Source organism: Salmo salar, chromosome ssa28 (assembly GCF_905237065.1).
Source record: "Salmo salar chromosome ssa28, Ssal_v3.1, whole genome shotgun sequence".
NCBI lineage: Eukaryota > Metazoa > Chordata > Actinopteri > Salmoniformes > Salmonidae > Salmo > Salmo salar.
The window spans coordinates 12,307,030-12,320,000 of record NC_059469.1 but is presented as its reverse complement, the minus strand read 5'-3'; the positions used below and the strand labels follow the sequence as shown (position 1 = coordinate 12,320,000).

At 45.3% G+C, this 12,971-nt stretch overlaps 1 protein-coding gene across 10 annotated transcripts in view; it reads right to left on the bottom strand.

Moving 5' to 3' along the window:
- Nucleotides 1-12,971, bottom strand: part of myocd (myocardin) — a 147,410-nt gene that overhangs the window by 11,195 nt on the left and 123,244 nt on the right. For 8 of the 10 annotated variants that reach the window (XM_014179538.2, XM_045710228.1, XM_014179537.2 and 5 more), the window contains one exon: nt 11,814-11,879. The exons of the other annotated variants lie outside the window; for them this stretch is intronic. In XM_014179538.2, coding sequence (XP_014035013.1) covers nt 11,814-11,879 — 66 coding nt within the window. The remainder of the gene's footprint in view (nt 1-11,813; nt 11,880-12,971) is intronic. 10 annotated transcript variants of the gene reach the window in all.

The window sequence follows — 12,971 nt, the reverse complement described above, 5'->3', positions numbered from 1 at the left end:
GACAACTGCTGATGAAACTGTGGGTTTGCACAACCGAAGAATTTCTGCACAAACTGTCAGAAACCGTCTCAGGGAAGTTCATCTGCATGATCGTCTTCCTCACCAGGGTCTTGACCTGACTGCAGTTCGGCATCGTAACCGACTTCAGTGGGCAAATGCTCACCTTCGATGGCCACTGGCACACTGGAGAAGTGTGCTTTTCAAGGATGAATCCCGGTTTCAACTGTATCTGGCAGACAGCTGTATTGCATCGTGTGAGTGAGTGGTTTGCTGATGTCAACGTTGTGAACAGAGTGCCCCATGGTGGCAGTGGGGTTATGCTATGGGCAGGCATAAGCTACAGACAACAAACACATTTTGCCACAAACACAAATTGCCATTGCATTTTGTCAATGGCAATTTGAATGGTTTTCTGATCCACGGCCCTACTTTTTTTTTTAAGGTGACCAACAGATGTATATCTGTATTCCCATTTATGTGAAATCCATAGATTAGGCACTAATTTATTTATTTAAATTGACTGATTTCCTTATATAAACTGTAACTCAGTAAAATCTTTGACATTGTTGCATGTTGCATTTATATTTTTGTTCAGTGTATCAATATCAAATCACTTCTGGGTAACAATTAAGTACCTAACTGCTATATATTCTTTATTTCAATTACAATGGTCAAAAAGAAACAAAGAGCAATTTGTCCAGCTAGCATTTTTCTAGGACTGTCTGGGAGTGAACTGTGAGGGGCCTAATTGGACCAGCCTAATGGGAGTGATATGTAACCTGAAAACTAGCTGTTATTGGCAAAGGTTTGAAACTCAATTTGTTATTGGTCTATTAACTTTTCAAACGTTTTGGGGGGCTGGGGACCCCTTTGGTGATAGCAAATTGATCAGGGATCCCCTCATAATCAGAACACAACTCGAGTGAGATACAAATAATAAGTATACAAAGAGTTTTACTACAACCCTCGGCAGTGCTTGGCCGGACAAACCAAATCTCGGGCCCTGGGAAGAAACATTTTAAAAGCGCGCCTCTTGGCATCGAAGAGAACATTTTTCAGTTTTCAAGGTAATTTTCTACAATTCAACAAATTTTGTCATGGGGCAGAGAGATGTTATTGCTTTAAATCTAATAACCTGCAATTATACAACATTTGCCATAAGGCAGAGTGAAAACTTTGCAGTTTTAAAGCTTTAAACCTGCTAACATTTTACTTGACACCCAGCGTCATAACACGTTATGACACAGTCATAACCATGTCATAACAGCTGATTTAACTTGTCATAACTTGTCATAATATGGTCATAAGGTGATGACATGGGTGTTAAGTAAAGTGTTACCAATAACTTATACCGCCTGGTGATGTCGCCAGGCAGGCCAAAACTCCCTCCCACCAAAACACGCTTACAAACTCCTTCCCACCAAAACACGCTTACAAACATTTCAGGCGGTCTTCACACTACAACGTCATTATCATAATTTTCACAATTTCACAGTATTATTCCAACCTCATAATGTGAAATATACACTGAGTGTACAAAATATTAAGGACACCTTCTCGTTCCATGACCAACTGACCAGGTAAATCAGGTGAAAGCTATTATCCCGTATTGATGTCACTTGGTAAATCCACTTCAATCAGTGTAAATGAAGGGGAGGAGACAGGTTAAAGAAGGATTTTGAGCCTTGAGACAATTTAGACAGGGATTGTGTATGTGTGCCATTCAGAGGGTGAATGGGGAAGACAAAAGATTTAAGTGCCTTTGAACGGGGTACGGTAGTAGGTGCCAGGAGCACCAGTTTGTGTCAAATACTGCAACGCTGCTGTGTTTTTCACGCTCAACAGTTTCCCGTGTGTGTCAAGAATGGTCCACCACCCAAAGGACATCCAGCCAACTTGACACAACTGTTGGAAGCATTGGAGTCAACATGGGCCAGCTGTCTATTGTTGTCTCTGATTGGGAATCATACTTAGGCAGCCCTTTTTCCCACTTTCAGTTGTGGGATCTTGTTTTTGTACATCTCTGTGTAAGCCTGCAGAACGTGATGTTCGTTTTCCTTTTTGTTGTTTTTTAGTGTTCTGAGTTTAATAAAAGTAATCATGAGCACTTACCACGCTGCACCTTGGTCTCCTCCTTACGACGATCATTACAGAAGATCCCACCACCAAAGGACCAGGCAGCGTGGTCAGGAGCAATGGACCTGCGAAGACATCCTGGACGGCAAGGGATCCTGGACGTGGGAGGAGATCCAGGCCTGGATGGGATCGCCTCCTATGGGAACAGGTGGAGGCAGCGAGTGCAGAGCGGCGACGAGATGAGGAACTAGCATGGCAACGACGGAAACACGAGAGGCAGCCCCCCAAAAAAATGTTTGGGGGGCACACGGGGAGATTGGCTAAGTCAGGGTGGAGACCTAAGCCACCTCCCCATGCTTACCGTGGGGAGCGAGTGACCGAGCAAGCACCGTGTTATGCGGGGATGCGCACTGTGTCGCCAGTGTGCATTTACAACCCAGTGCGCTCTGTGCCAGCGCCCCGCATTTGCCGGGCTAGACTGAGCATTCAGTCAGGAAGGGTGGTGCCAGCTCAGCACTCCTGGTCTCCAGTACGCCTCCTCGGTCCAGGATATCCTGCGCCGGCTCCGCGCACTGTGTCGACAGTGCACATTCACAGCCCAGTGCGTCCTGTGCCAGTGCCCCGCATTTGCTGGGCGAAAGTAAGCATCCAGCCAGGACGGGTTGTGCCAGCTCTACACTCGAGACCTCCAGTGCGCCTCCACGGCCCAGTATATCCTGTGCCTGCCCCACGCACCCGGCCTCCAGTGAGTCTGTCCAGTCTGGTACGCCCTATGCCTGCTCCACGCGCCCAGTCTCCAGTGAGTCTCTCCAGCCTGGTACGCCCTGTGCCTGCTCCACGCACCCGGCCTCCAGTGCGTCTCTCCAGCCTGGGACGCCCTGTGGCAGCTCCACGCACCAGGCTGTCAGTACGTCTCCTCAGTCCGGTGAGATCCGTTCCGGCTCCACGTACGAAGCCTCCAGTGATGATCCATGGTCCGACGCCTCCAGTGATGATCCATGGCATGAAGCCTCCAGTGATGATCCAGTAGTGACGGTCTGCATTCCAGAGTCTTCGGCGGCAGTCTGCAGTCCAGTCTTCGGCGGCGGTCTGCAGTCCAGAGTCTCCGGCGGCGGTCTGCAGTCCAGAGTCTCCGTCGGCGGTCTGCAGTCCAGAGTCTCCGTCGGCGGTCTGCAGTCCAGAGTCTCCGGCGGCGGTCTGCAGTCCAGAGTCTCTGTCGGCGGTCTGCAGTCCAGAGTCTCCGGCGGCGGTCTGCAGTCCAGAGTCTCCGGCGGCGGTCTGCAGTCCAGAGCCTCCGGCGGCGGTCTGCAGTCCAGAGCCTCCCGCGGCGGTCTGCAGTCCAGAGCTTCCGGTGGCGGTCTGCAGTCCAGAGCCTCCGGCGGCGGTCTGCAGTCCAGAGCCTCCGGCGGCGGTCTGCAGTCCAGAGCCTCCGGCGAGGATCCGCGTTCCGGTGATACAAAAGCGGAGGGATCAGAGGGCGGAGCAGGGGCTACGCACCGAACCGGAGCCGCCACCATGGGTAGATGCCCACCCGGACCCTCCCCTATAGGTTCAGGTTTGCAGCCGAGTCCGCACCTTTGGGGGGGTACTGTCACACCCTGACCTGAGAGAGTCATTTTTCTCTGTTTGGTTAGGTCAGGGTGTGATATGGGGTGGTCATTCTATGTCATATATTTCTTTGTGTTTGGCCGAGTATGGTTCCTAATCAGAGGCAGCTGTCTATCGTTGTCTCTGATTGGGAATCATACTTAGGCAGCCCTTTTTCCCTCCTTCAGTTGTGGGATCTTGTTTTTGTACAGCTCTGTGTAAACCTGCAGAACGTAACGTTCATTTTCCTTTTCGTTATTTTGTTTAGTGTTCTGAGTTAAATAAAAGTAAACATGAGCACTTACCACGCTGCACCTTGGTCTCCTCCTTACGACGATCGTTACAGAAGATCCCACCACCAAAGGACCAAGTAGCGTGGTCAGGAGCAATGGACCTGGGAAGACATCCTGGACGGCAAGGGATCCTGGACGTGGGAGGAGATCCAGGCCCGGATGGGATCGCCTCCCATGGGAACAGGTGGAGGCAGCGAGAGCAGAGCGGCGACAAGATGAGGAACTAGCACGGCAACGACGGAAACACGAGAGGTAGCGGGGAGATTGGCTAAGTCAGGGTGGAGACCTGAGCCAACTCCCCATGCTTACCGTGGGGAGCGAGTGACCGAGCAAGCACCGTGTTATCACAGCCCGGTGCGATCTGTGCCAGCGCCCCGCATTTGACGGGCTAGAGTGAGCATTCAGCTAGGAAGGGTGGTGCCAGCTCAGCTGCACCTTGGTCTCCTCCTTACGACGATCGTTACACCAATATCCATTATTCTCTTACAGTAGGATGGATAACCTGCTGATGAGCTGTAGCCTGAGCTAGCTTGATTAAACCACTGAGAGAAATAATAACAGCACTTATTTGGTCAAATCTTTCATTGATGGCTGAAATCTGGACTATGTGCCGGGAAACAATTGAATGGAATGATATTAAGTATATTTCATTGGCTCCTTTTAATTAAGAACTATTGCTGTCTCATTAAGAATTGATAGAACATTTTAAAACAACAGTTATACGCTTACATCTGCCGAGCCACAGAGTCATCATTTTATAAAGACCATAAATTATAGTTACATCTATCTAGTCCAGAGTATGGCTATTGGTTACAATCACTGATCAAAATCCTTTCCAAATATAGAAACTACTGGACTACTTTAAGAGTTAATGACCTTCATGAGTGAATATGCAAATACATGCCTAAAAGACAAAAAGTTAAGATAGAAAAGAACACAGAAAAATCTGATCGGTAAATTGAACACTGTGGGTGTTAAATCTAACACTTTTTAAGTGTTTATATGAGAACACATGTTTAGCTTTTAACACCAATACTTTCCAACACCATTGGCATTAAAATTGTACATTAACTCAGTGTTAAAGGTACACTGTTATGGGTTTCACTAATACCTTGCATTTAACACCTTAGAATTAGATTTTTACACTAGGTCAGTGTTAAAGGTACATCAGCCGCGTAGGTACGGGGTGGATCCGGTGCCCGCCCACCCAATCAAATTGGGCAAAAAAACGTATTTTTATGCTCTCTTCTTGTCAGTGTTCCAAACAGGCAGAGGTGGGTAGTAACACACTACAAGTAATGTGTTACATGTACTTAAGTACATTTTAACTGAAGGGGAGGAGAATGGGCCTGCCAAGAAAAGAAAAGACCCTTCAAAGTGTAAAGGAGCGGTTCGGAAGAGAAGGAGGACGGAGGGTAAATCCTACCTTGGCAGGAAAAAGATGATTGAGTTGACTTCGGCAATTGATATCTGCACTTTTTGATTATTTATAACTTACATGATTCTTACCTGAATACCTACCTTGACGTTTAATTCCATGCTGAAATGTGTCTGATTTGCATACTAGTAACATGACTGATAGTGACATTTCGATGTTGTTTGGCTGTTGTAACACCTCCTTGATCTTCCATTCTGAGTACAAAATGATAGGTACATCACACTTGGTGTAAATCTTTTTAGTACGCATTCACCATCACATGTACCTGAAATTCTATTGTGAAATAAATGTTCATTAATGTTATTGACATTTTGATTCCGAACTCTTGAGTACCAATTACCTTTTTATGAAATTGAACACACTGATACAGTAAATATTAAGAAAACTTTGAAAAGGACCATCATTGAAATTGTATAGCCTATGGACTTTGTTTGATGTCAGTCTTCATTGGAGACTACCTGTGCTGGAGGAAGGACATCTGCAATTTAGCATTTTTATAAGGATCCCAATTAGCTGCTGCTAACGCAGCCGCTACTCTTCCTGGGGTCTGTCAAGGCTGTGGGTAATTGGTGAAAGGAGTCAGGCACAGGAGAGCTGAGATGCGTGGACAAGGTAATTAATACAAGATAACACCAGTATACACACAATACTATGGTGCGGGAAAAATACCGGTACCACAAAATAAACGGGCATAATCACAAAACCCGGCAACAATATACCAGCCGTCAGATACAGCCGTCACAATAAAACAAACACGCACACAAACATGGGGAAACCAGAGGGTTAAATAATGAACATGTAATGAGGGAATTGAAACCAGGTGTGTAGAAAACAAAGACAAAACAAATGGAAAATGAAAAGTGGATCGGTGATGGCTAGAAGGCCGGTGACGACGATCGCCGAACACCACTCGAACAAGGAGAGGGACCGACTCTGGTAGAAGTCGTGACAGGGTCCACAAGATGATGCTGGCTTAAATAATAAATGAATGTCAAATCAATTACACTAAGTGGTTGTTCTTTATGTTTGCTGTCACTATATATACACAAAAGTATGTGGACACACCTTCAATTTAGTCGATTCGGCTATTTCAGCCACAACCGTTGCTCACAGGTGTATAAAACAGGGCACACTGCCATGCAATCTCCATAGACAAACATTGGCAGTAGAATGGCCTTACTGAAGATCTCAGTGACTTCCAACGTGGCACCATCACAGGATGCCACCTTCCCAACAAGTCAGTTTGTCGAATTTCTGCCCTGCTAGAGATGCCCCAGTCAACTGTAAGTGCTGTTATTGTGAAATGGAATAGTCTAGGAGCAACAACGGCTCAGCCGCCAAGTGGTAGGCCACACAAGCTCACAGAACGGGACCGCCGAGGGCTGAAGCATGAAAAAATCATCTGTCCTTGGTTGGAACGCACACTACCGAGTTCCAAACTTCCTCTGGAAGCAACGTCAGCACAATAACTGTTTGTCGGGAGCTTCATGAAATGGGTTTCCATGGCCGAGCAGCCTCAGACAAGCCTAAGATCACCATGCGCAATGCCAAGCATTGGCTGGAGGGGTGTAAAGCTTGCCGCCATTAGACTGGAGCAGTGGAAGCGCTTTCTCTGGAGTGATGAATCATGCTTCACCGTCTGGTAGTCCGACGGACGAATTTGGGTTTGCAAGGAGAACGCTACATGCCCGAATGCATAGTGCCAACTGTAAAGTTGGGTGGAGGAGGAATAATGGTATGGGACAGTTTTTCATGGTTCGGGCTAGGCCCCTTAGTTCTAATGAAGGGAAATCTTAACGCTACAGCATACAATGGCATTCTAGACGGTTCTATGCTTCCAACTTTGTGACAACAGTTTGGGAAAGGCCCTTTCCTGTTTCCATGACAATGCCCCGGTGCAGAAAGCGAGGTCCATACAGATATTTCTTTTTTGAGTTCAGTGTGGAAGAAATTGACTGGCCTGCACAGAGCCCTGACCTCAACCCCATCAAACACCTTTAGGATGAAATTGAACGCCAACTGTAAGCCAGGCCTAACTGCCCAACATCAGTGCCCGACCTCACTAATGCTCTTGTCGCTGAATGGAAGCAAGTTCCCGCAGGAATGTTCCAACATCTAGTGGAAAGCCTTCCCAGAAGAGTGGAGGCTGTTATTGCAGGAAAGGGGGACCTAACTCGATATTAATGCTCATGATTTTGGAATGAAATGTTCGACAAGCAGGTGTCCACATGTTCGTGTCCACATGTTTGTGGTCATGAATTGTAAGTCGTTTTCTGTCCGGATACTTTTTCACTCTTACTTGAGTAGTTCCTTAAGAGGGCTACTTTTACTCTTGCTTGAGTAGTTTCTTAAGAGGGCTACTTTTACTTTTACTTGAGTAAATTACAATCTAGGTGACAGTATTTGTACTTAAATGCAGATTTTTCAGTACTCCACCCACCTTTTCAAACGAGGCATTATTATTTATTTTTTTACCTAAATATGCAAACACCATCAGATAGAATTCATAGCAAGCAGCGCTGGAATGACATTCCCTCTCATGGGATGGGCGGCAAAAAATAACTAACTGAAAGCAAAACCTGCAATAAGCCATGAATATGACCGCATTGAGGCATATGTCACCGTGCTTCTATGGCTATATGTACCATGCCACTGCCTATTTCATTTGTTCATTTAGCATACAAGTCAACACACCTATATTTTAGCTTGAATTAGCTTTAAAACTGAACATTTTTATCTTTGCCCCATGGAAAAATGTATAGAATTGCATAATTGCAACAAATGTCTGGCTACACTACTGAGGTACACTTATGGTGTTCACTGATACCTTTACAGCAAATTCTCCAATGTTAAATCCACAGAGAGTGTTATATTTAACACTGGTTCATTGTCTATATGGGTCCACACTTTTCAGTGTTAAATTAGCAAACTGTTTAGTGTAAAGCCTTATTTGCATATTTTCCAGAGTGTCTTGCCTTTCGAGTGACTTGTAGAGTTACCACCCATGACTGTATTTGTTAGTGACAGAGACATGGTTGTTTCATTCATCCATTTTCAGTCCAGTGGCCTTCACCAAGTGTGATCCTAAATGAATATGTTATCATGAAATTGTATTCCTTAATACAAAACAACACATCATTTATAAGGCCTTATTTTGAAGGCCTAGTTTTACCCTAATACAATGGCCTGAAACTCATGGTTTACAGGTCACATCAGGCCTGCAAGTCACATTATGCTGTGATGTGTAATTACTATTGAAATCCAGCCAGAGTGGGGATATCCAACATTAAGAATTGTTATTCACCCCAACCTGCATTCAGAATGACTGCCGGGTTGGGAAGACTAAGATATGAGACTACTTAAAGCATTTAAACTGGAACAACCAGTTCAGTAATGGGTGCAATAAATCCAAGTAACATTGGATTAGTTTATAAAAATGTATGTTATTTATATTTGACTAGCATAAGATTAATCAATCAATCAATGTACATGCAAAAACATAGATATTGAATCAAACAATTCTAAAATCAACCTACAACAGACCATGCTGGGAAATATGATAATTATGGTCATGGTTGTGGTTTAACACTGGTTATTAACACCAACACTGGCGTTCTTTTACACCAATGAGTGTTAATTTAACACTTACAAAGTTAATTTAACAACTGAATCAACACTAGAAATGTTACACTGAAAATTCAACACTAGGTAACACTGGCCAATTTGACACCCTGATTGAACAACAGTCTTTTTTAACAACATCTTAAAAAGCAACACCAGGGGGCATTCATAGTAACACAAAGTAACACCACATCAACACCAAAACTGCCCTCACCAGGATATGAACACTGGCGATTTTGCTGTGAAGGAAGGCAGTAAGAAAGGAAAGGTAGAAAGAAGGGAGGAAGGAAGGAAAGATGTATGAGTAATTGACTAGGGCTTTATGTGTCCTTCCCTAGAGGATACAGGGATCACCTGCTGGCCTGGTCTGTCCTGGCATGGTTTGTCCTGGCATAGCAGTGGTCATGTTGCTAACCAGCCACATGGGATGCGATGGTGAGATCACCGTCTGCTAATACACCATCTGCCCTGGCCTGTCACTCACTGTGCCCGCTTCTCTCACTCTGACTCGCACATGATTCCAACCTGACATAAGGGCTGCAGAAGCTTTACAGAGATGCACGAAGACTACATAAAAGTATCTCCAGCACAACACAGCTACTTCATATCAACTCTCCACGTAATATAAAGTCTGTACAAAAAACATATAACAACACTCTCCGTGACATTAGAGCTGCAGATTACATCACTCTCCAAATGCAACAATTGAAGCACTGTCCAGACACTGAATAACAACACAGCAGGGCATTAGTGTTTTTACACAGTTCTCCAGACTATTATCTCTTATAGAAACATACCCTGTGGTATGAGTCAGTCTACTTTACAGTTGGCACCAAGTTAAAACATCCTAATGCTAAACAAAAAAAAAACTCTATTTACTTTCTGTCTAATTTAAACCTCACTTCGGATCCCAATCCTATGTGCAGTATATGGTGCTATTAACGCAGTAGAATACACTATACAGTAATAATCATAGTTTTTCCATTGGCCCTATGGAATAAAGAAAAAGTACCACATCTAGGGAAATTGAGATTTGTGGTGAAATGACACACTTATTGTGTTAGAGGAGTAGAGGATTTAGAGTTTGTGTGTGTGTGTGTGTGTGTGTGTGTGTGTGTGTGTGTGTGTGTGTGTGTGTGTGTGTGTGTGTGTGTGTGTGTGTGTGTGTGTGTGTGTGTGTGTGTGTGTGTGTGTGTGTGTGTGTGTGTGTGTGTGTGTGCGTGTGCGTGTGTGTGTGGGTGAGTCCAAGTGTGTGGACTCTTCCTCAGCCAGCCACAAGCCAGAGAGCCCTGAGAGGCCGAAGCAGCACTCTGGGATTCTAATAAACACCAGATGTTCCCTGGGTAATATATACACACACCCTACGCCGTGTCCATCTCACACACACACACATGCAATCACGCACGCACACACTTGTGCACACAATACTGATAATGGTATTCTGTCAAAAATGATTGACATTGAAAAACAATATTATTAAAAATGAGCCTTATTTACATAATAAAACTGCACAGAATGAGAAATCACATTCTCTCTCCATCACACTGTGAGAGGCTTGGATTTGACTGCCCAGTCCCCTGTCCTGTGAAGGATAATACATTGTGTGTGTTTGTGTGTGTGTGCAACCAGTGGTAAGTGTGCGAGGGAACGGAATCCAGAGGCCCAGCATGGCCTATCAGTTTCTGGGAGTCTGCCGGAGATAAAGCAGCTAGGGGAAACGTGATTGGTCGACAGGGCAAATACTATTTCAGAAGAATTTTTCGATTGGCCGTTTATCTGCTGATTGTATGCGAGAGGTCCGCAGTACACATGGAAAGGGTTTTTGAAGATTTCTCTGAGTGCCGTCTATTAACACACATTCATGGGCAGCCCCCACACACACACACACACACACACACACACACACACACACACACACACACACACACACACACACACACACACACACAGTGTGGCAGTGCTAGGCCTCTGGATTGAATTCCCACTGCACACACACTTACCACTGGTTATCTCACTGCTGGAGCCCCAGTGAAACGAATGTCAAACCGTGCCAGAGAGATAGCATTCAACAACGCTCCCTACTACACTACAACCCCCTAACCCCAGCCTGCAGCCGGTTTATAAATACTCAGACAAGTGCACTCACACAGGCTACAACTCTGGACTGTATAGTGTAGATGACTCGTGACTCGCTTCTCTCACAGACATTAGCCAGTTTGTAATATAGCCCTACTTTTATGAGCAGATGAAATATACCTGTTTCGTGGGTGTGTATGTGTGTGTGTGTGTGTGTGTGTGTGTGCCCCTTTCTACCTACCTGTCTCCCTGCCTGTCTGTCTGATACTCCCTTACTGTCTCACTGTGCAAGATGATACACGGCTTCCACATAGATCACAGAGGTGATCATATATCCGCTATAACATATTATGGGGTTAGAGGTTTAGATCCTAGATCAGCTTAAACATTGTGTTATCACGATAGATGGGTCTGGTTACAGTGTTAAGGACTACGTTGTGTTATCATGAGGTAAGTGCGTCGGCTCGTAGACGCGAGGCCCATGTAGCGTGTCGTGTTTCATCGCCGTTGTCAGTTGCAAGTTAAATCTCTCTTTTTCTCTCTCACTCTCTCTAGTAATGCAATACATGGTGTCACACACACTTATGAGCGGTGTGTGTGTGTGTGTGTGTGTGTGTGTGTGTGTGTGTGTGTGTGTGTGTGTGTGTGTGTGTGTGTGTGTGTGTGTGCGTGTGTGTGTGTACACATGCGCATGACTTCGTGTGTAAAAGAGTGTTACTCACGAGGCATGATGCCTTGGTCTGCAAGCTGCTCTCGAGTCCTCCTCTGCTGAAGTCTTAACTGCAGAACTACAGGGGGAGAGATGGAGAAGGGAGGGAGACAGAGAGATGAGGGAAGGAGGGAGACAGAGAGATGAGGAAGGGCAGAAAAGGGCGAGGGAAGGAGATACAGGGGTAGAGGAGGGGTAGAGAGACTGAGTATGCTACTAATGTCAGATGAGTACCATAGCAGCAGAGAAAGTATTGTTATGGTTGTGTGACGGTCAGAGAATCAGGTTTGACAGTCTCATGAAGCAACATCAACAAGGTTTCAGTGATAGAACACACCACTGTTTACAAGTTCTCAAAGTTCTGATGCTCCCGTCCTCAAAACAAACTTCATGCCAATCTCTCTGTGTGCCAATCTCTCTGTGCGGCAATGACGTAGAAGAGTTGCACGGACACACAAAACAAGGAAGAAATGGCGCTGTGGGCTGACAAATATTTCTGTGAACAGGATGCAGGGAATGATGAACACAACTCCTGGCCTTTAAACAGATCTGCTAGGCAGTGTGTGGTCTGTGAGGGGGTGCGTCTCTCTGTGTTCTGACAAACACACTGGCCCATGACCTCAGCCGGAGGGTCTCACAGTGGCACCCTCCAGCTGATATTGGGGTATGATGTGTTCTTTCTCTGTGCATCTACTGATTATCGTTGTGTTTCTCTTTAGGCTTATCACTCTTAGCTGCTCTGGGGTTGGAGTGGACCGCTGACTGGACAGAGCTGCTACCTAGTCTCAGAGATCTGTTTTATCAATTCGCCATAGGAACGCTGTGACACATACCGAGTGGTGTACACTACCGATTAAACGTTTTTGGTTGAGAGAATGCCAAGAGTGTGCAAAGCTGTCATCAAGGTAAAGGGTTGCTATTTGAAAAATCTAAAATCTAAAATCTATTTTGATTTGTTTAACATTTTTTTTTGGTTACTACATGATTCCATATGTGTTATTTCATAGTTTTGATGTCTTCAAAGAAAAACCTTTGAATGAGTAGGTGTTCTAAAACCTTTGACCGGTAGTGTATGTGTTGGTCTGTGTGTGTGTGTGTGTGTGTGTGTGTGTGTGTGTGTGTGTGTGTGTGTGTGTGTGTGTGTGTGTGTGTGTGTGTGTGTGTGTGTGTG